This window comes from Ambystoma mexicanum, chromosome 13 (assembly GCF_040938575.1).
Source record: "Ambystoma mexicanum isolate Mex_15411 chromosome 13, UKY_AmexF1_1, whole genome shotgun sequence".
In the NCBI taxonomy this organism is placed as follows: Eukaryota; Metazoa; Chordata; class Amphibia; order Caudata; family Ambystomatidae; genus Ambystoma; species Ambystoma mexicanum.
In genome coordinates this window covers 718,705,413-718,727,506 of record NC_090938.1, presented here as the reverse complement: position 1 = coordinate 718,727,506, position 22,094 = coordinate 718,705,413, and the positions used below count along the sequence as shown (strand labels likewise).

At 49.0% G+C, this 22,094-nt stretch overlaps 1 protein-coding gene across 3 annotated transcripts in view; it reads left to right on the top strand.

Annotated features, from left to right (window-relative positions):
• LOC138521793 (E3 ubiquitin-protein ligase TRIM39-like) overlaps window positions 1–22,094 on the top strand; it is a 241,519-nt gene that overhangs the window by 11,739 nt on the left and 207,686 nt on the right. The window contains exons 1-2 of one of the 3 annotated variants that reach the window (XM_069634886.1): window positions 11,021–11,503; window positions 18,199–18,294. In XM_069634886.1, coding sequence (XP_069490987.1) covers window positions 11,090–11,503; window positions 18,199–18,294 — 510 coding nt within the window. In that variant the 5' untranslated portion in view covers window positions 11,021–11,089. Of the gene's footprint in view, window positions 1–11,020; window positions 11,504–18,198; window positions 18,295–22,094 lie in introns of those variants that run through there. The other 2 variants (XM_069634885.1, XM_069634887.1) reach the window with 2 other exon arrangements.

Below are 22,094 nucleotides of genomic sequence, written 5' to 3'. Positions count from 1 at the left end.
ATGATTTTCTCGTCTGGGTGGCTGGCGAAACGGCCCAGAAAGGAGGCACAGTTTCCAGTGGCCCACGGCTGCCTCCCCCAGTCATCAACGGGAGCAGCCATCTCCCACATCGCCCAATCTGGCCAGGCAACTCGGAGAAGGGGTAGCGGCTCCATCTGGAGTGCTCGTGCGCCCCGGGGAAGCAGATGCGAGACAGCACTGCTAATGACACCAATGGGGTGCATTTCTGTCCCTGACCAGTGAACACGTCCAGGACACCCCATGCTGACACCCCAGCCATAAGCCCCAGAGCAGGCGGACGCCTACAACGAATCTCCTCAAAGGGGGTCAAGCTACCCACAGTCCAGCTACGGCAGGCATCCATAAACACTGGTGACTGCATTCGGCATACCCAACGGCATTCAGCATGTCAGACGACGAGGGGACATGCAGGGGTCAGCTGGCACCAATAGCCCATTTCGATATCATGGGTGCGCCTGCAAGTCTGGGGGCCAGATGGGCGGCCTGGGTGAAGAACCTGGAACTATACTTTGCCGCGGTGGAGATCAAGGATGCAGCCAAGCGCCCGACGCTCCTGTACTCCGCCGGACTGGCTGTTCAGAGGCTGTTTAAGACACTAAGGCCAGCGGATGAGTCCTACGGCGCTGCCATCACAGCCCTCAATGGGTACTTCCGACCCATGGTCAACCGGGACTACGAACGGTTCAGAATGAGGTGTGCCAGGCAGGAAGAAGGGGAGAGCCTTGATGCATTCCACGGCAAGTGGCGTGGCATTGCACTGTCCTGCGATCTGGGAAGCTTCGAGGAAGACGAGGTCAGAGCGCAGATCATCTACGGCTGCAGCTCCACCAAACTGCGCAAGCAGGTTCTGAGGGACCCAGCGCTGACCCTCGATCGAATACTGGAACTTGGCCGGGACCAGGAACTGGCGGAGGTGCGGGCCTCGGCCATGGACTCCTCTAGACACCACCTAAAGATGGAGGTCCCCATGCAGCGAGTGAAGATTGAGGAGGTGGCCGCTGTTGGCAGGTGGCCAGGAGGAAGAGTGATGAGGAGGGGAGACTGGCCGAAGAGAGACCCCAACGCCCCCATATGTCATCAGTGTGGGTAGGATCTTCCACACCCGCAGGACTGCCCGGCGATGGGACAAATCTGTGGAAGGTGCGGGAAAGGAGACCATTTCGCACGAGTGTGTCTCGCTCTAGCCCCAGCCGGCATGGCGGGGGCATCAGGGGGGAGTGAGGTGAAGGGGAGAAGGACCCCCAAGGTGGCGGCGGTCCAGGTGGCGGAGAGTCCCCAAGAAGCACCGTATGATATAGGGGAGGAGTACGAAGAGAATATATTCTTCTTGTCCTGCAGCGGCGCCGGGGGACAGTTTGATCCCGGGATTTTCTGAGTTGGAGGACCCCGTCATAGGGCCCCATGGTGTGGGGACTGGAATACACCTGTTTGTTTTGCGGTGTCAAAAATGTTTGAGTAGCGGTTAGGTGGTGCGCGGACTGGAATGCACCAAATGTTTGTGGTGGGTTTTGTTTGATTTTGTTTGGTTATAATAAAGGAGGGATGTTGTGTGGGGGTCTAGTTGTTTGGGTAACGTGAGCGCCGTGACTGTGTCATGACGCTCACGTGCTCCTTTAATAAAAGGGGCTCTGCTGGCCCTGCGAGGGCAGAGCAGCAGAGCCCCAGGAAGTGGCAACTCGTGTCTGTGATTATTGGGGTTGTGGGCCTGCCACGTGGACGTGGCCTGTTGTATTCCACGGCCCGAGTGCACTCGGAGCCATGGCTGTGGAACCTGGGGGCGATACCCCCACATTGTGAGTCTTGCGCCCGGTGACACCGGGCGTCGTAGGGTGCTCCCCTGCTCAAGGTTCGCGGCTGCTACCCGGCGCACCTCTCGTGTCGGGTGATCCCAACACCATCAGTGGGCTGCCCCGGAGCCAGGAGGCAGCCCACAACACTGGCCCGCTGCAGCCCCCCGCAGACGTGCCCCCCACTGCCTTAATTGCTCGGAGTGGGGAGAGGACGCGGCAGAAAGGAGAGAGCCAGGTGAGAGGGACCGGAGAGACGGAGTGAGGCGAGTGGGCAGCGGGGCCTCCCACCCCTGCGCATACTTGGCTCTGAGAGGGGGAATCAGTGTGAGGGCAGAGGAGATAGGCGCAGGAGACAGCGCCCTTTGCCCCAGGGATCCCAAAGCAGCGCAACAGGCCCCATCTGGCAACTACAGAGCAGACGGCATACCCGCAGAAGGCCCTGTAGGGCATACCACGGCCCCTGCTGACAGAGGAATGCTGGGCAGTCCCTCGACAGCTGTGCAGGTGCAGCAACGCTGTTGGGGGAAATTATCTTGGAAATGAAACCGCATGTGAGATAGGAAAATCGGGTGCCCACAAACACAGAGGGGTATATGTCCAGACCCCATTCCTAATCACTCAAGCAAGAAGCGGCGCAGCAGGTGTTCAAGAGGGACGAAGGTGAAGCACTGAGTGGGATGGAGACCAGCACCTTCAGTGCATGAGCTGGGAACTGGGTCGCAGGAGAAGGGAACTGGGGCCACATCATTGTAAAGTGCAGAAGCGGCTTGCTGGCTGACCATGACCCCCCATACTGTGCCCAGAGATAATAAGTTATAGACACTGCAAGCTGGTGTACGGGAGGACTGCTGCACTGACAGATTTAACATATACATTCTGCAAGCATCCTGTGCCTCGACAAAGCTGCGTTGTTCACCTGTTGGTCCAGGGGGGGTCCTGACCCAGACCCATTGATTGGAGAAGCTGCAGCCACTAAATACCGCTAGCCCCCTGCAATCTATGAGCCCAGCCCATCCAGTACATATAATCAGTGAGTTTTCGGCTGCTGCTAGTGCTGGGATGGTGAGCGGAACGCAGTGTTTGTGACCTACAGCTGTCCCTCACCTGTAGCACAGTGTGCGGTCTGAAGAGATCCCCCCCCCCCGCACTCTGAAATGACTGCGCTGGTGGGCGGGAGGAAAACCTATCCAAACCGACTGAAACCCATTACAGCTACGATCTGCAACCTACTCTTAGCAATCACATAGTCTTACTGCCTGTGGCCTGTAGGACTCCTTCTATCCCTATCACTCTTTATGTTACGGGAATTTCATAGCGAGACCTGCCGCTATTCCACGCGGTCAAAGAGACATATGAATCAAAGCACAAGCCCAATATTGTTTAAAACTGAGTCGAGTCCGGCCCCCATTAGCATCCAAGTTCCGGGGAATCGCTCAGAACACTCTCTTACCACCAGCAGCCGGGAATCTCACCAGAACAACACAGAAGCGGCGTTCCACTGCTCCTCCTGTAAGGTTGGCGCCACCTGACTGACCGAAACCCCCCCGTCCTTAACGGCACGCATCATAGGCAAATCTGCATAGTCCCCCAATCTGTCCGAGTACCCCCTCCCCGTACTACTGGCACTCCAGGCGGACCTGTCGAGCGCTAGCGGTCAGTGGGGAATCTGTGGAGGTGAATTCCTGCAGCTATGCGACTTCAAGGACAATCGGTAAGACGCGCTTAGCGAGTGTATAGCTGCGCTCCGGCGACCAAAGCAGTCAGCCCTGATGCCAGGGGTCAGAGGTAGATCTGGACAGTCAAAACCAAGAATCCAAGCCAAAACTCAAGTGGGCCAAATTGAAAAGTGCTGGGGTCAGAGTCGACGAGAGGAGAGTCAGTCGCCCACCCTTGCTGGTTGAACGTACAGTAGAAACAACTCCACCCACAATGTCGTCAGATAAGAAGGAACTTCTGAACTGTCTCAAAGGGATGGAAGCCCGCCTGACGAACTCGTTCCACAACCAGCTGGAAAAGATGAAAGAAGAATTGAAATCCTCCCTCCAGGAAGTAAGCAGAGAAATGACGGACCTGGGAAACAGAGTAGATATAGTCGAAAATGGCCTATCAGCCGTGGCAGAAGAATCTAACCAGAATAGTGTCCTCCTGGAACAGCTGGCCAGCGCAACATCCAATTTAGAACTACAAGCAGAAGACCTTGAAAACCGCTCAAGAAGGTCCAACATTAGGGTCAAAGGCCTCCCCGAAACGATCCAAGACTGTGACCTTAAAGATACAATGCAACTGTGCTTCAGCAGTCTTCTGCCGGAAACTCAATCAGACCAAATTGGCTTTGATCGTATTCACCGGGTAGGCCAAAAACGGAATGACCCTGGTGCAAGACCCAGAGATGTACTAATAGCGGTAACGTTTTACTGTCAGAAAGAAGAAATACTGAGGGCTGCAAGATTCCACAATGACCTCACAATCAATAGCTCCCACATCCAACTGTACCAAGACCGGCACTTATCATGCTTCGCAAAAGAAGAATGATGCAGCCAATTACAAAAGTACTACAAGCAAAACAGATACGATACAGATGGACTCACCATTTCGGCCTCTCATTTACGTGGGAGGGCAAACAGCAGAAGATCACTACTTGTGAGGAGGGCGGTGCAATCCTGCAGCTAGAAGAAATCCAAGATCAACCGATGGCCCGAATACGTCCCAATTCCCAAGACACAGCGAGTAAACCATGGGAATGGTCAATTGAGAAAAAGCGTAAATCTAAAAAAACAGAGAAGGCTAAAATCCAGCAACAGAGCCAGGAATGACAAGTTGTGGAAGGAAGCCTGCAGAGGCGGCTAAACGGGGAACGAATAACAGCAGTACAACGATGGAGGCCTACAACACATCAAAACATATGAAATCTACACAGAGGAGAGGGAACTGCACACCTAGAAGGTGGGAGCTGAGAGGGAGAACTGGTAGGCGGCGAGAAGAGCAAAACGAATCAAGAACTACAGCAACAGCACGAACCCGAGCCCTAGGGCACCAAAAAGTAAACGTGGAAAACACAGACGTAGCCCAATCCAAGCCTATACCAGCGCAACCCCTCCTATACCAAAATGGCTGAGTCAAGAGTCATATCTCTGAATGTACAGGGCCTGAACTCACCAATAAAACGCCGGGCGATACTAGACAGGCTGAAATCAATGCAGACAGCGATTGGGCTCCTGCAGGAGACACATCTCCTCCCCAAAGACGAAAAGCGCATGGCCAGTCAGTGTTTTCCACAACAATACTTCGCTTCAAGTGGTGAGAAAAAAAGAGGAGTGGCCATACTAAGTAGGAAAGCACTCAACTTTAAAAAACTACAAACTCACAAAGACAAAGAGGGCAGATACTTGGGGCTCAAAGGGCTGATAAAAGGGAAATTGTACACAATCATAGCAATTTATGCTCCAAATAGTCGTCAAGATGTGTTCATAACCGATCTGCTGGACAGTCTTGGCAGCTGGTGTGAGGGCCAACTGATAGTGGGTGGAGACTTCAACTGTGTTATAGACCCGATGCTGGATAAGACTCTTCCCCCAACAACCACTGATCAGAATAACAGACAAGCTCTGGGTCGGTTCTACAGAGAATTAGGAGTGATTGAAACCTGGCGATTTTTCCATGGAGACCGGAGAGAGTACACCCAGTACTCAGCTGTTCACCTTGGTTATTCCAGGATAGATATGATCCTAGTATCCACAACATTAGTTCCGCAAATAACGGAAGTAGAAATTGGTGTGGAATATCACTCAGACCATGCACCAGTGATGGTGGGTGTGGACTGGGGGGTGGAAGGAAACAGTGTTAAACCACCTTGGAGATTAAATGAAATCCTCCTAAAAGACATTGCACTAAGAACCTATATGGAGACCGCCATCAACAACTACTTTAAAGAAAACGATAACGGGGAAACGGCCTTGGGGGTAATATGGAACGCAGGAAAATCAGTGATCAGGGGAGAATTCATGTCACAAGCCGCAGTATACCACCGCGAAAGAGCACTAGTGACAAACCAACTAGAAAAAGAGGTGAAAGCTGCAGAAGCCCAACATAAGACTCGAGGCTCTAGGAAATCCTTAAGAGCACTACGGAAAATCAGAGCTCAACTAGAGAACCACACGGCGGACCGGGTGGCTCAGTCACTAATAAAAACAAAACAATCCTACTACATACATGGGGGCAAGGCTAAGCGATTCCTGGCAGCAAAACTGAGAAAACAAAAAACCCGGAACTACATAGTGCAGCTAAATGACTCCCATGGGAAATCCCACACGGCAGAGCTGGACAAGAAGGAAATAATGAAACGATTTCACATGGAACTATTAAAGGGGGAACATCTAGACCCAGACCATCAACTCGCCTATATCAACTCTCTCCAGCTGGCCCAAATTACAGAGAAAAACAGAATCAATCTTGGGAAACCGATTACTGCCCAAGAAATCAGTGGCGCTATCACAGCACTACCAGCAAATAAGACGCCAGGTCCGGACGGTTTTGGCAATGGCTATTACAAGACATTCCGTACACAACTGCTAGGCCCGCTGTCAAAACTATTCAACACAATTAGAGAAGAGGGGAAGGTCATGCAAGATATGGGGAAGTCCATAACTATACTACCGCTAAAGCCAGGCAAAGATCCCAAAAATTGTGCAAGCTACCAGCCTATACCACTGCTGAACACGGATGTAAAAATCTACATGAAAATTTTAGCAACTCGTCTAATGGAAATCCTTCCAAACATAATACAGGATGATCAAGCAGGGTTCATCGCAGACAGACGTACACAAGACAACGTCAGAAGGGCAGTAGACGTCATTGATGCTGGGCGACGTACACAACAATCATTTGCTGTAGCAGCCCTGGATGCCACCCGAGCCTTTGACAGCATGGACTGGGGCTATCTGAGCTTGATTTTGTAGCGGTTTGGTTGCGTCCAGAATTTACAAAAATGGTGCTCGCCCCTACCAGCATCCATCGACAAGTTTCAGGATCAATGGTCAGGGCACAGAATTCGTGGAGATCGGAAGGGGCGCACGACAGGGCTGCCCTCTCTCCCCTCTAATTTTCGCAATGGCAATGGAACCATGTGCTATGCAGATCCGCCAGGACGTCAGTATCAAGGGAGTTACAATAGGTCAGGAAACCCACAAAATAGCCCTATATGCGGATGACATCATGCCCTTCATGGGAGACCCAAAAAATACAATGCCCAGAGCTATGGCCCAGTTGGAGGAATTCAGACGAGTCTCGGGGTTCTCCATAAATTTCTCCAAATCGAAAGCTATGAACATAACGGCAAAGAGAGAAGATATCGAGACATTGGCGAGATCATTCCCGATGAGCTGGGTTGAAAGAAAACTGGAATATCTAGGAATTCACCTTGCCAGCGATCCGCACAAATTATATCAGACAAACATAACGCCGCTGTGGAAACAACTACAGGAAGACTTGCGCAGATGGGACTCACAGGAGCTGTCATGGTTCGCCCGCATCACAGCGGTCAAAATGACCATTCTCCCCCGCCTCCTCTATGTAGTAAGCTCACTGCCAGTGCCAATACCACCAGCCAAGATCCGAGAACTGCAAGATGCGATATTCAAATTCATATGGCATAATAAGAAACCTAGAATCCAGAAACGAATCCTAATGCGCTCCCCTCATCTGGGCGGTCTTGGAGTTCCAGCTATGGATAGATACATTATGGCGGCACAACTAGCACCAATGCTGCGATGGGTGAAACCAGAGGATCATAAAGGATGGTGCAGAAATCGAACAATCAGTCCATATACGCCACTGATGGGCAACCCAGACTTCACACCGGGTCGCCAGCGGGGATACTGGGTGGGCTGGTCAGGGGCAGAAACGATGCACCTGAAAGACATGTACAAAGACGGCGCTCCATTGCTCTTCACAGATTGCCAGTTAAAATTCAATATAGGGGAAAAGGAACACTATAGATATGCGCAAATCAGGCACTGGATTACCCACCCAACGGTGAAGAAGGCGGGCATGAGGACGCCATCAGGCCTAGAACTGTCGCTTCAAGAAGGCAATACGGCAAAGGGGGTCTCTAGACTCTACAAACTCCTCTCCAATGACCAGCCAACCAACCATCTCGCATACAAAATGAATTGGGAGAGAGATATGCAAGAGTCACTAACGGAGGAGGAATGGTACCAAATATGGGCACGTGAACACAGCACTTCCAGATGCACCACAATAAAGGAATCTGCGTACAAACTGTGCCTCAGATGGTATATGTCCCCGAACCGCATTCACAAAATTGCAAAGTCTTACTCACCAAACTGTTGGACAACTGCAGTGAGAAGGGAGATCTGTTCCACATGTGGTGGACGTGCCCTAAAGCAGTTGCCTACTGGAAGGAAATACTAAGCTACATAAAAGACATCTCTGGGGTGGATCTACCGAGATCTCCGAAGACAATCCTCTTAGGAGTCCCTATAGAAGGGAAATACGCAATGTCAGGAGCGACAGTTAAACTCATCACCCATCTACTATCAGCAGCTAGAATGACTCTTGCACAAAATTGGAAAAACAAAGAAGGTCCAATCTCAGCATGCTGGTGGGTTAAGATCTGGGGGGTGATGGCTATGGAGAAGATATGCGCCATCAGCACCGACAAATACCTAAGATTCCTAACTATATGGAATCCATTTCATGAACATGTACGGGACAGAGAAGCCTATTTCTTCAAACCCCGCCTGCTCCGAAACACACATGTAACCTGAACTCTCTCAAAAACAAAGATAAAGAGTCGCTCTGGTTAAGAAGGGGAAGAAAACTGTAAAAGCCTAGAATCTGAAATGTAAAATAATACTTATAGTAGGGGGGTAGAGGATTGTATAGAGGTGGGGTGGGTTAATAAATAGAAATGGGGGTAAGGGAGGAGGGATGAGGGAGGGAAGGAGAGAATTGGGGAATCTCAGGAAGTAATGTGAACTATAACGTTCTGTAAGACAAGAACATGAGTAAAATGTAGAGCATAAGAGTTTAATGTGCTCAAAAGCTATGCTGAAATAGCTTATATGCCTTCGAACCAAAAATAGACATGGAAGCTAGACCGAAATGGTAATGTCAGACTGAGAAACAGCCTTAGAATGGACTGTCACTAAGACACAACTCGGTCCTATATAACATATGTAAGTGAAATTGATTTTGTACATATAAAGTTGGTAAAAAGCACAATTTCTTTTCGAAACAATACCAAAAGAGCATGGCCTAAGGACAAATGATGGATTTACTCATTTACGAAAGCTATTTAACTTGTAATGGAGGGTGAAGCGTGGCCAATTTCGAACTAAGCCCTGGTGGTAATTAATTGAGTTGAACAGAGTTGTCATTTACAATGCCTTCAGAGGTATTCCGAGTTTATTAACGCTTCAGTAAAACATTGACAGGGAGATGAAGCAGGGAAGGCAATTGTATTGTAAAGTTTCACAACGGGAACCTTAAGTTAGAACCCATTGTTGCGGGCAAAATACTTCCCGAATATACCCCCATATGTTGCATATTCGATCTCAAGTTAAGTCGGACTTTGTAATAAGGTTGTTAAACGTAGTGGGGGGGAAGGTTGATTATTGTTTAATAACTGTTCAATGGCTTTAGGAGATGACCTACTGTTACGCTTATTCTTGTTGAGTGAACTTAGGAGGAACTTTATCGAACTGTTTTATCATTACTGCTCTATGTGTTATAAATTGAAAATCTAATAAAATATTTGTTTTAAAAAAAAAACACACCAAAAAAGAATACATTTTGCGAAATTCCAATGTTAATGTTAATGTTAAAGGACATTTGTACCGCGCACTATCACCACCGGAGTGGTCCCCCGGCGCTCTGGCGGCTCTGAAAGAGGGAGGGAGGGTGAGTTAGTGGGTGGAGGCTGGAAAAGTGCAAGAGTGCGGTGATGTGCTGTTGGCAGCCTCAGCCCTGTGGGTCCGTCGGCTGGGCCTGGGGTGTATGCGGCCGGTAGTCTTCGTGTACTGATGTGCGAGTCTATGTGTGTTTATTGTTTTGTTGTTGCAGTGTAGTGAAGTTTGTGCGGTTTGTTGTGCTGGAGGTTTGTGGTTGTGTTTGGTTTGGAGTTTGAGAGGTGTATGCAGAGGAGGAAAATTGTTAGTGGTATTGGTTAGTTGGTATCTCTGTCCTGAATTGACCAGTTGGGCTTGTGTAACCTTGGGTACCCTGTGCCTCTGAAGGTTCTTGCCCTTTTTGCATTCGAGGCCCCTTGAGCATCTCGCTGTCTCCTCCGCCCGTTCCGTTAACAACCTTGCATGTTCCTCACCCCCACCCACATGGCTAGGGCACCTGCCAGTGTCCATACCTCAGTTAGTGTGGTGATTGATGGTATCTCGCCAGTTCCACAACCCAGTGGTACCCAGTTGAAGCTATACAGGCGGGTGGTGGATGGTAAGGATTGGTTGGGATGTTACCTACGTCTCCATGGGTAGCGTTGTGAACCACTCTGTCCAGCGTCACCCCTCCCGGTGCCCTGAGTGCTTCTCAGTCGGTTCTGGGAGCCTGTCAGTGTCCTTTCCTGTTTAGTCTTTTGTCTTACTGTTGTTTCGGTTTTAGTCTCTGGTATTGAAGAGCCAGGTTTTTAGTAATTTTCTGAATTTAAGGTGATCTTTGGTGTTCCTTATTTCTTTTGGGATGTTGTTCCAGGTTTTTGCGGCTAAGTGGTAGAAGGCGGTGCCTCCGAGTTTTTTCTTGATGTAAGGTTTTAGTTCCAGGCAAATTTCGTTGGTTGACCTGAGGGGTCTCGTTGGTTTGTAGATTGTTATTTTCTTTTGTAGGATTCTGCTCCTTGTCCGTAGATTGCCCTGTGCTTTATGCACATTGTTTTGAAGGTAATACGGTGTTTCACTGGGAGCCAGTGTAGTGTTTTTAGGGTAGGGATGTGGAAAAATGTGCTTGAAAATATTGCTTGAAACTCCATTTCAAAGCTTTCTGGAGGGGGACAACCTCGACATTTTCCCCCTTACAGTTCTTGCCTACTCGCTGTAATCAGGGCTCTTTTCAAACATTTTCCAGGGCCACTTTTCGTTCCCAATCCCTGCTCTAATGTAGACACGCCCTTCCAGCTTGATAGGCATGTGCCACAGCCAGTAAAGACCTCACGCTCCTCCAGGGTGTATAAGGAAGGAGAAGAGACTGACACGCCCACTTCATGGTCTCTGCTGAGAAACGAAACTCTTTGCTTTTCACAGCTCCACAGGAACATGGCCACAGCCGCCCAGCTCCAGAGCCTGAAGGAGGAGGCCACCTGCTCCATATGCCTGGAATACTTCACAGACCCGGTGTCTGCGGAGTGTGGACATGCCTTCTGCCTGTCCTGCATCACTCAGTGCTGGGAGGGACTGGAGACCGACTTCCCCTGCCCTCAGTGCAGAGAAACTTCCCAGAGCAAAACCCTCCGACCCTACAGGCAGCTGGGGAACATGGTGGAAATGTTAAAACAGCTTCACCTTCCCAAAGCGACCCCCCAGGAGGAGAATCTGTGCGCAGAACATGAAGAGAAACTGAAACTGTTCTGCGAGGATGACCAGAGACCCATCTGTGTGGTATGCAGCATGTCACGTGATCACAAGCCCCACACAGTGCTTCCCATCCAAGAAGCAGCCCAAGAGTACAAGGTATGTGTGCTATGGGGACATGGGCGTGTTCTCACACACTACTCCCCATTTCAGAGGCTGCCCAGGAGTGGAAGGTATGTGTGCTGTGCTGTACACCAGGGACATGGGTGACTACGCCATACAGTGCTCCCCATTCCAGAGGCTGGATGTGTGCTCTAGACCAGGGACGCAGGTGGGTTTTCTGCATAGAGTGCCCCCTATTTCTGAGCTGCCCAGGAGTACAAGGTTTATATATGCTATAGGGACAGGCGGAGATGGGGAGGGCAGGGTTTCCCACACAGTGCTCCCCATTCTATCTGCCCAGGAGTACAAGGGTGTGTGCTGTAGGTCTGGGATATGGGTGGGTTCTCACACAGTGCTATTCATTTCTGAGGCTGCCCAGGAGTATGTAGAAGGCACACTATAGCTCTGTGGAGAAAGGAGGGCCTACACAATGGTTCCCACTCCAGCCACGAGTGTCCAGGATTACACAGTATGTGTGCTGTATGTAGGTCGAGGAGAATAGTGGGGCTCAGCCTCCCAGAGGAAGAGGGGCATCGTTGTGGATATGATGGCACTCATTATAACCACAGTGAACCCCTTAAGGAGGAGGTCCAGCACGTGCCGCCCACACAGGATGTCCAATAAAGAAGGGCCGAGAGCACACACAGGGTGAGTGAATTGACTGGAGGCAAAAGGCACCCTCCTTGCACCCTCATAAGGGTGTCCAGGTGCACAAGTAGAGTATGTAAAAGGCCAGGAATCAAAGAGTCTGTCTAAAAAAACAACAGTGTGCGTTAGACGGGTCTGTGATCTTAGGGTGCACCCTGTATATCCAATATAGGAGACTGCCTAAGGGCACACTCTGTATATTATGTGAAGGGCCAAGGGCCATAAAGTTCACAACTTGTGTCGTCTACAGTAAGATACTCAAGAGCACACAATGTGCACACTGCAAGCTTGGGACCAAAGGGTTGTCACATAATAAGGCTGACTAAATGTACAAGATGTATATGACCAGATAGGAACCACATGTGCCACGATGCTTCCCAAGAGTACAAATGATGTATGTTACATGTCATGAGAGCCTAAATCTCATAGTGAGTGGAGGCTGCCACAGAGTGTTTATGCGGCATGGCTTGGGACCCTAGATCTCATACTGCGTGGAAGCTACCACAGAATACAGGGGCTTATGTGGCATGTCCTGGGATCCTAACTCTCGGGCTTAGTGGAGGATGCCCAAGATTACATGGTGCATGTGTAGCATGTCTTGGGACCCTTAATCCCATACTGAACAGAATGTGCCACAGAATACAAGGGTGTATGTGGCATGTCTTGGGATCCTAACTCTCGGGCTTAGTGGAGGATGCCCAAGATCACATGGGCCATGTGTGGCATGTCTTTATGTGGCATGTCTTGGGATCCTAACTCTCGGTCTAAGTGGAGGCTGCCCAAGAGTACATGGGACATGTGTAGTATGTCTTGGAACCCTAATCTCATACTGAGTGCAAGCTGCCACAGAGCACAGAGGGTACATGTGGCATGTCTTGGGATTCTAAAACCCATGCTGAGTGGAGGCTGCCCAAGAGTACAATGTTGTATGTGGCATATCATGGGATCCCAAAGCTCATGCTGGGTGGAGGCTGCCCAAGATCACATGGGCCATGTGTAGTATGTCTTGAGACCCCAAATCCCATACTGAGTGGATGCTGCCACAGAGAACAGGGGGTTTATGTGGCATGTCTTGGGATCCTAACTCTCGGTCTAAGTGGAGGCTGCTCAAGAGTACATGGGGCAAGTGTAGCATGTCTTGGAACCCTAATCTCATACTGATTACAAGCTGCCACAGAGTGCAGAGGGTACATGTGGCATGTCGTGGGATTCTAAAAGCCATCCTGAGGGGACGCTGCCACAGAGTACAGGGGGTGTATGTGGCATGTCGTGGGATTCTAAGTCACCCGCTGTGGGGAGTCTACCAGTGACTTTGCGTGGCTTGTCTGAGTTCACAAGTCTAAAGCTATAGGTCCCCCCACACCACACTGGGTATCGTCCCACTGATCATTGACTTTAATGACCTGGATCCCAGAAACGGTGTGAAGTAGTGTGGAAATGGTGCATCGGGTATTATTTTGCCCCTTGGGTGTGCAGTGATGCATAACAGGAGAGCCTTCATCACCTGCCCTCTCAGGGAGGAGACAGTCCCAGAGGGCAGGGGCCCTGAGGTCTGTTCTGGTGTTCAGTGTACTGATAGTGCCTCGGGGGAGTTTTCATGTACAGGGACCCCCACCCCAATGTGTACCTGAGGCTGAGTGGGCCCCACCTGCTCTAGCACACATGACCTGTCCCATGGCAGTGAGGTGGGCAGGGCACCTGAAAGTGATGCGTGGGCACTGGTGGCCGGCAGTCTCGACTCTACCACATTTACTATAACAGCGGACAGGTGACACCTGTGAGGGAAGGTGACTGGTGCTTTAAACCAGGCAGAATCCGGGACTGACTCAAATAAAGGGAGATTGTTCCCGAGTGAACCCCTTAAATCTCACTTATTGTGACTGCAGACCCACTTCTTCACCTTTTCTGACTCCGGACCTCTTTCCCCACTGCTGGACTGCAGCCCCTCCGACCCCCACTTCATCCAATGGCGACCTCTCTGCTGATGGGCAAGGGGCCTGCCCTGGGGCACAGTCCCATCCCATGTGAGGCTGGTGCTGCTCTACGCCGGAGGAAGAATAGACATGTTCAGCAGCTGAGGTTGAATCCATCAGACATTTATTGATGAATTGTTCTGGGTGGAAGAAGCCAAGAGAGAAACACTTGGCACCAATATTGAGAAATTGCTGTACCATGGATACGGAAGATCGTTGGAAAACTTTGATATGTGGCGAAAAAACCAAGACGACTATCGCCTGGGTGTCAATGATGAAACTTATTATCCAGAACCTGTAACTAGAAATGGCCCCTACAGGAAGTTCGGAATAGCTCCACCTCACTGATGATGCCCAACAAGGCTGAAACACGTGTATGTGGTTGCTGTTGGTACTCTTGTTCAGAAGGGAATTGCCATAGCATTTCGGTGCTGGACTGGCCATGTGGGTGGTACAAAGACTGATATGCAAATGGGTATTTCCCATCTGTGAAAGGTACAGTGAGCTAAAGTGTGGCTGTGGACTGTGGACTCTCGAGTGGGTACCTTCCCAAAGAACAGGTCAATAGGCCGTGTTCGTTCTCGCAGAGGAGCACCTATCACTACATTTTGATTATTTCAAGGGCCTTAGGTCTAGTCACCCTAAGTTTCCCAGGGTCATCCAGACGTGGACCCCTTGCTCACTGTGCTCAGAGAGGCACAGCTCTGCCTCACTGATGATGCCCAACAAGGCTGAAACACGTGTATGGGGTTGCTGTTGGTACTCTTGTTCAGAGAGGAATTGCCATAGCATTTCGGTGCTGGACTGCCCATGTGGGTGGGACAAAGACTGATATGCAAATGGTTATTTCACCATCTGTGAAAGGTACAGTGAGCTAAAGTGTGGCTGCAGACTCTCAAGTGGGTACCTTCCCAAAGAACAGGTCAATGGGTCGTGTTTGTTCTCGCAGAAGAGCGCCTATGACTACATTTTGATTATGTCAATGGCCTTGGGTCTAGTCACCCTAAGTTTCCCAGTGTCATCCAGATATGGACCCCTTGCTCACTGTGCTCAGAGAGGCACAGCTCTGCCTCACTGATGATGCCCAACAAGGCTGAAACACGTGTTTGGGGTTGCTGTTGGTACTCTTGTTCAGAAAGGAATTGCCATAGCATTTTGGTGCTGGACTGCCCATGTGGGGGGGACAAAGACTGATATGCAAATGGATATTTCCGATCTGTGAAAGGTACAGTGAGCTAAAGTGTGGCTGCGGACTGTCGATTGGGTACTTTCCCAAAGAACAGGTCAATGGGCCGTGTTTGTTCTCGCAGAGGAGCGCCTTTGACTACATTTTGATTAGATTATCAAAGAGACGTGCAATAGTCATTTTAATCTAATAATACATGATAGGACCTGAATCAACCCAGGGTAAATGTAGGAACATTCTTTGAATGGGAGAGACATCTCAGAGACTTGTCTGGTACTTTAATACAGGATTTTCCAATGTTACTCGAGTTGTCTGGAAATGGCAAGTCTAGTTGGTAACAGCTTTACTATGTAACACTAGATCCTGTATGATACAATCTGTTGTTACATGTTAGTACCTGGGTCAGCCCAGAGTAGGGGAACACGCTTTGGATAACAACCATCTCAAGATTATTTTTTGCCATAGTGCGGGTTTTCCTGTGCCATATAAGTTGGCTATTAGTAGCAATGCTAGTTGACAACATCTTTGCTATTTGACACCAAACCCTGTAAAGTGCAATATGTATTGACACTGAGGGCGAGTTCACAAAGTAGGCCCAAAATTCGACAGATTTAATTGAGTAGTATTTGTAGACTAATGTCTCGTGTGTGCGCATATAAAGTGTGCTTAGTGTGGCACACTCAGTAAACAGGTGCTTAGATGTTTGCAAGTATTCACTTTTCTTACACACTTGATAGTATCTACCCTCCAAGGATATTTTCAATTGCGCCATGGATAAGACTGGTAATTTGTTTATACGAAGGCGCATCATAAGCCAGCCTACTGCTGGGTTGGGGCTCAATTTGATGTGAAGTTGAGGTCTTTTGTAACTGTGCACCACATCTGCCAGTCACGTCCAACATGGAGAGCAGCCTGTAGTTTTCCAGCCTGGTCCCATCTCCCTTTTTATAGACGGGGACGAGAACCGACTGCCTCCATGTGGACGGGATGGCACGCTCGTAGCATACTCTGTCACAAAGTGCCTTTAGCCATGGTCCCATCCCTCGGGATTGCTCTTAAATACCACATTTGCTAGCCCATTTGGACCAGGTGCCCTTGATGACTTCAGGTTATTAATTACCAGCAGTATTGCCTCATTAGAAATGTCCAGTGGCCATCATCCACTGAGGAGGCGCTACCTTCGGGTTCATCTTTGTTCCCAGGGGGCATAACCTTGTGCTCTCGCCCATGGGGTTTAGGTTTGACTTTTCTGTTACTCCCTCGGCGGCAGACAGCGCTTGCCATATGGATCGAGTATTTCCTCCACTAAGGACCCCGATCATGCGTTGCCATTGTATATTGAGCACAGAGTTCTTCCAGAGCCTCGACCACCGTCGATATCGGTTCTTGAGTTTGTTTATCTCACTATGTATCTGAGAAAAGACTTTCTCCGGTCTCTAACCTCTCTGCGCATATTGCATTTGGAATTATGAATTACACTTACAAAGCCAGACCTACTGGCTTTGCCAGTGCTTGATTCTTTTGTTGCATCTCACAATTACAGGCCATTTAAGTGTAAATCACTGTGAAATGCGTTCTTACCAAGGAAGTGGTGCTGGGAGCCTAGCGTACATTAGTGTCAGTAGCAGATGCACCGCCTGGCCTATAACTAGGGTGTGGGCCGATAATGCATGTTAATGCCCTCCCCCTGGATTGCATTGCAATAGCAGTTACTAGAGCAAACCATGGTTGATATTGAGGTTTCTGCGTAACCTTTACTCTCTGATCAGTGCACTGCATGTAACTTGGCATGTGACCTCACACATGACCTCACGTGTGCTGTGTGTCCTAAGCCTCGCTGCGGATGCCCCTGCTGAGGGTGCAAGTTCCGGGACCATAAACCTCCCACCGTAGGAGGGTCTGCTGAGGAGAACTAGGTGTGTTTGTGCCAGGGCAAGGATCTCAAATCAGGTTACATATGTGTCGGGGGTAGTGTAAACCGTCATATTTAATGGCGGAAAGTATATGAGGATTGATGATTTTAAGACCTCTATGGACAGAGTGTCTTCCAAGATGGATGAACTATGGATTGTAAACCAGTCTATGGGGGCAACTGGGAGTCTGAGGCAGCATACATTATAGGCTGTCCATTAGCCTACGGGAGCAGCTGGGAGTCTGAGGGAGCATACATTATAGACTGTCCATTGGCCTACGGGAGCAGCTGGGAGTCTGAGGGAGCATACATTCTATACTGTCCATTAGCCTATGGGAGCAGATGGGAGTCTGAGGCAGCATACATTCTATACTGTCCATTAGCCTATGGGAGCAGATGGGAGTCTGAGGCAGCATTCTCTATAGACTGTCCATTAGCCTATGGGAGCAGGTGGAAGTCTGCAGGAGCATACATTATAGACTGTCCATTAGCCTATGGGAGCAGCTGGGAATCTGAGGGAGCATTCTTTATAGACTGTCCATTAGCATATGGGAGCAGCTAGGCGTCTGAGTGAGCATTCTTTATAGCGTGTACATTAGCCTATGGGAGCAGCTGAGAGTCTGAGGGAGCATTCATTATAGACTGTCCATTAGCCTATGGGAGCAGCTGGGAGTCTGAGGGAGCATTTGCTATGGACTGTCCATTAGCCTATGGGAGCAGCTGGGAGTCTGAGGGAGCATTCTTTATAGACTGTCCATTAGCCTATAGGAGCAGCTGGGAGTCTGAGGGAGCATACATTATAGACTGTTAGTGAGCTTAAGAGTACATATAGGGGGCTGAGGAGGCTTTTTTATAGACAATATACAAGCATAGGAAACCAGCTATGCTGTCCTTGGAGACTTCTGTCTTGTTCTGTGTAGATTATTCATTTGCAGGAAATCTTTTCACTAACAAACTGGTTTTATTCTTTTAGGATAAGCTTTACAGCCACATGGAACATCTGAAAAAAGAGGTTAAGGACCTGCACGAGTGGATAGAGGAAGAAAGCAGGAAAGCATCAGAGCTCAAGGTGAGAGGAATGGCTTTATATATGTGTAGAGAGGCTCAGTGCATAGAGGCACAAGGGCCCCTTTGAGAGTCCATGGAGCAGTGCTGGATGGGTGAGATACAAGACATCCCCAAAGAGTGCAAGTAGCATAGCTGGAGTGGAGAGATTTGAGACATCCCCTGAGAGTACAGAAAGCAGAGCTGGAGGGGAGAGATACAAGTAAACTGGAGGGAAAACCCTAAGTATTGGGAAGGTCAGGTTAAGGGCATCAAAAATGCTGTTATACAAACAAGGAACTGACCTTGTCCCATCAAAAATATTAATCTTTTTACACACACTGTTTTTTCGTGTGGTGCTCTACGAACAAAGGCTAAAAACTGGTACGCCTATAAAACAATAAATGTTGAACCCAAATACTCTGGATATCTAATTAATTTGATATCTCAGGCTACCCCGGAGCATCGAGTGTTACTACCTTGGAGCAAAAGAAAATATATAGAGAAAACTACTGTGATAGCTTAGTGGCTATTTTTAATTATACAGTTATTGTTTAACAAATAAACATGATCTCCCAAAGGAGCATTTACAAAAAATGGTACTTTCAAAAATCGAAACCATGATCATTAAAATGCACAGTGAATTACATCAAATACTATGGAACATACATTCTGGTATTTGACAAGAAATAAACATTTTCAAACAAAAAACCATCCACACAATGTGTGATTGAATCCACAGTCTATATGATGAGTTGAAAAGACAAAGTGAAGGAAAGAAAACAACAAAAAGCAAAATCCCAACACGTCCTGATTTTGTGTGATAGGGCAAAGCAACCAAATGCGACCCCCACCAGAGTCTGATGTATTGGTGGCCTCGGCCAAAGGACCGATTGTCAAGTCCTCGGGTTTGGAGCCCAGGGCATGTGTGGTTCCAAACTAATGCCAGAGGTCAGGTCCTCCTGATGACTTGGAGGGTCAACTGGTGAGAGTTTATCAAGAGACCAATCCTAGGGGAGAGATACAAGACATCCCCTAAGAGTACAAGTAGCAGAGCTGGATGGGGGTGCTATGAGACATCCCCTAAGAGTACAGAGAGCAGAGCTGTAGGGGAGAGGTACAAGACATCCCCTAAGAGTACAGAGAGCAGAGCTGGATGGGAGAGATACGAGACATCCCCTCAGAGTACAGAGAGCAGAGCTTCGAGGGGAGAAATACGAGACATCCCCTAAGAGTACAAGTAGCATAGTCTGAGGGGAGGGATACGAGACATCTCCTGAGAGTACAAGTATGAGAGCTAGATGGGAGAGATATGAGACATCCCCTGAGAGTACAGGTAGCAGTGCTGGAGGTGAGCGATACGAGACACCCCCTTAGAGTACAAGTAGCAGAGCTTGAGGTGAGAGATACAAGACATTCCCTAAGAGTACAAATAGCAGTGCTGGATGGGAGAGTGAAATAACGTGGTACCGTACACCAACACCTGGACCAGCAGGCAAGTTTACTGTAGGTTTATTGGTATCATAGTTGCCAGGAAAGACACCGGCACGTCCCTCAGCGCCAGCTTCACTCTTAAACTGTCACTCTTAGAACCTAGTTCCGATCACAACACCACAAACACTCTACACTGACATCACAGCATTCCAGGAATAGTGATGTCACCCTACACTGACATCACTGCATTCCAGGGATAGTGATGTCACCAGCAAAGCCAGACATACACTACAACAGAGAGCTATGACACATCCCCTGTGAGTACATAGAGCAGAGCTGGAGGGGAGAGCTATGAGACATCCCCTGAGAGTACATAGAGCAGAGCTGGAGGGGAGAGATACAAGACATCCCCTAAGAGTACAAGTAGCAGAGCTGAATGGGGGAACTAGGAGACATCCCCTGAGAGTACATAGAGCAGAGCTGGAGGGGAGAGACATGAGACATCCCTTGAGAGTACAGAGAGCAGAGCTAGAGGGGAGAGATACGACACATCCCCTAAGAGTAGAGAGAGCAGAGCTGGAGGGGAGTGATACAAGACGTTCCCAAAGAGAACAAGTTGCAGTGCTGGATGGGAAAGCCATCTCCTTCGAAGCCAGAATCCTAGAGGCACAATCCAATACAAAAGAAACCTTCTCGATTTTCAGAGACCTAGAAACCCCCACACCAACACCACAGAACTTCACCAAAGATAAAACTTGGTGCGGTGAAATCCAATCAGCTATGAACGACAAGCTCAATACCCTCCAATCCAAAATTCAAACAACCAGGCAAACACTCAACATCCCGACTCCCAACAGCACACCACCCCCCTCCACCTACGGCATCAAATTCCTTCTCCTGTAAGGACATCACAGAATCTGATCTAATCAACATTATAAAAACCATCAAGCCATCTAATTGCAAAGGAGACATACACCCAGCCACACTAATCAAAGACTGCACCAGACATCTTGCCCCCTTCCTCACAGCCTTTGTTAACGCCTCATTTGCCACAAGCAAAGTCCCCTCTTGCCTGAAGGAAGCCTGGATCCACCCTCTCATAAAGAAACCTTCCCTCGACCCTTGCATACCCAACAACTACTGACCTACTACCATGGTCCCCTTCCTTCTCAAAATTCTGGACAAGGCTGCTTACATACAGGTACAACAATTCATTGAGGAAAACAAACCTCTCGGACTACGCCAATCAGGTTTCCGCCCAGATCACGGGACTGAGTCAGCATTACTTGACCTAAAAAACCAAATGGACGACGCAAGAGACAAAGGGAAACCCGCACTCCTCCTCCTCCTAGATCTATCGGCGGCCTTCCACCTCGTCAACCACCAAGTTCTATGCCACCACCTCTCCACTACTGCCAACCTCTCTCCCAATGCCACAGCATGGATCGCCTCCTTCCTACAAGGGAGGACCATGCAAGTCTTCTCAGACCTTGCCTCAGCCTCGCCCACTATTATCCTATGCGGTGTTTCCGCAAGGCTCTTGCATCTCGCCCACCCTCTACAACATTTTCACTCGACCCCTGTTCCTCATCCTCGACTCCCTGGGTATCTCGTACACTAACTACGCTGACGATACCCAGATCCTCCTCACCCTAACAGGAGACTATGATATCGACTCAAAAACTCTTAAAAACATCTACAACACAATTCAAGCATGGATGGCAACCAACGGCCTATGCCTCAACTCAGACAAAACTGAACTTCTCATAGTGGGCTCCAAAGAGACGCTCAAGAATCTTGACTCACGATTCACTCACTTTACAATTGACAGCATAAAAATCCCAGTGGCCAACGCAGTAAAGACACTAAGGTGTCTATCTAGACTCAAATTTACCAAAGACCAGACAAGTGAACGCCATCGCCTCAACAGCAGCCTATCATGCCAAACTGCTCACAGCAGCCAGACCCTTTCTATCAAAGGACAATTGTATCACAATTGCCAGAGCTATAACAGGGTCAAGACTTGATATTGTAATGCTCTGTTCTTGGGCACTTCTTCCAAGAACTTATCTAAACTTCAAACAATACAAAACAACGCTCTCGGAGCAGCCACGGGAATACCCAAAAAAGAGCACATCACTGAGGCAAGAAAACAGGCACACTGGCTCCCAGTAAAAGAAAGAGTTGTATTCAAAGCACTTGCCATTACCCACAAATGCATACACCTCACTTCCCCACCTTATCTCTCCGATAGGATGCACCTCACCAGATCGTCCAGGCCTACCAGAACCCCATACACAAACATGCTCACAACCCCCAGAGTCAACAGAGCCAGAGCAGGTGGGGCTAGCTTCCCAAACCTAGCTGCACTTCATTGGAATTCCCTATCAC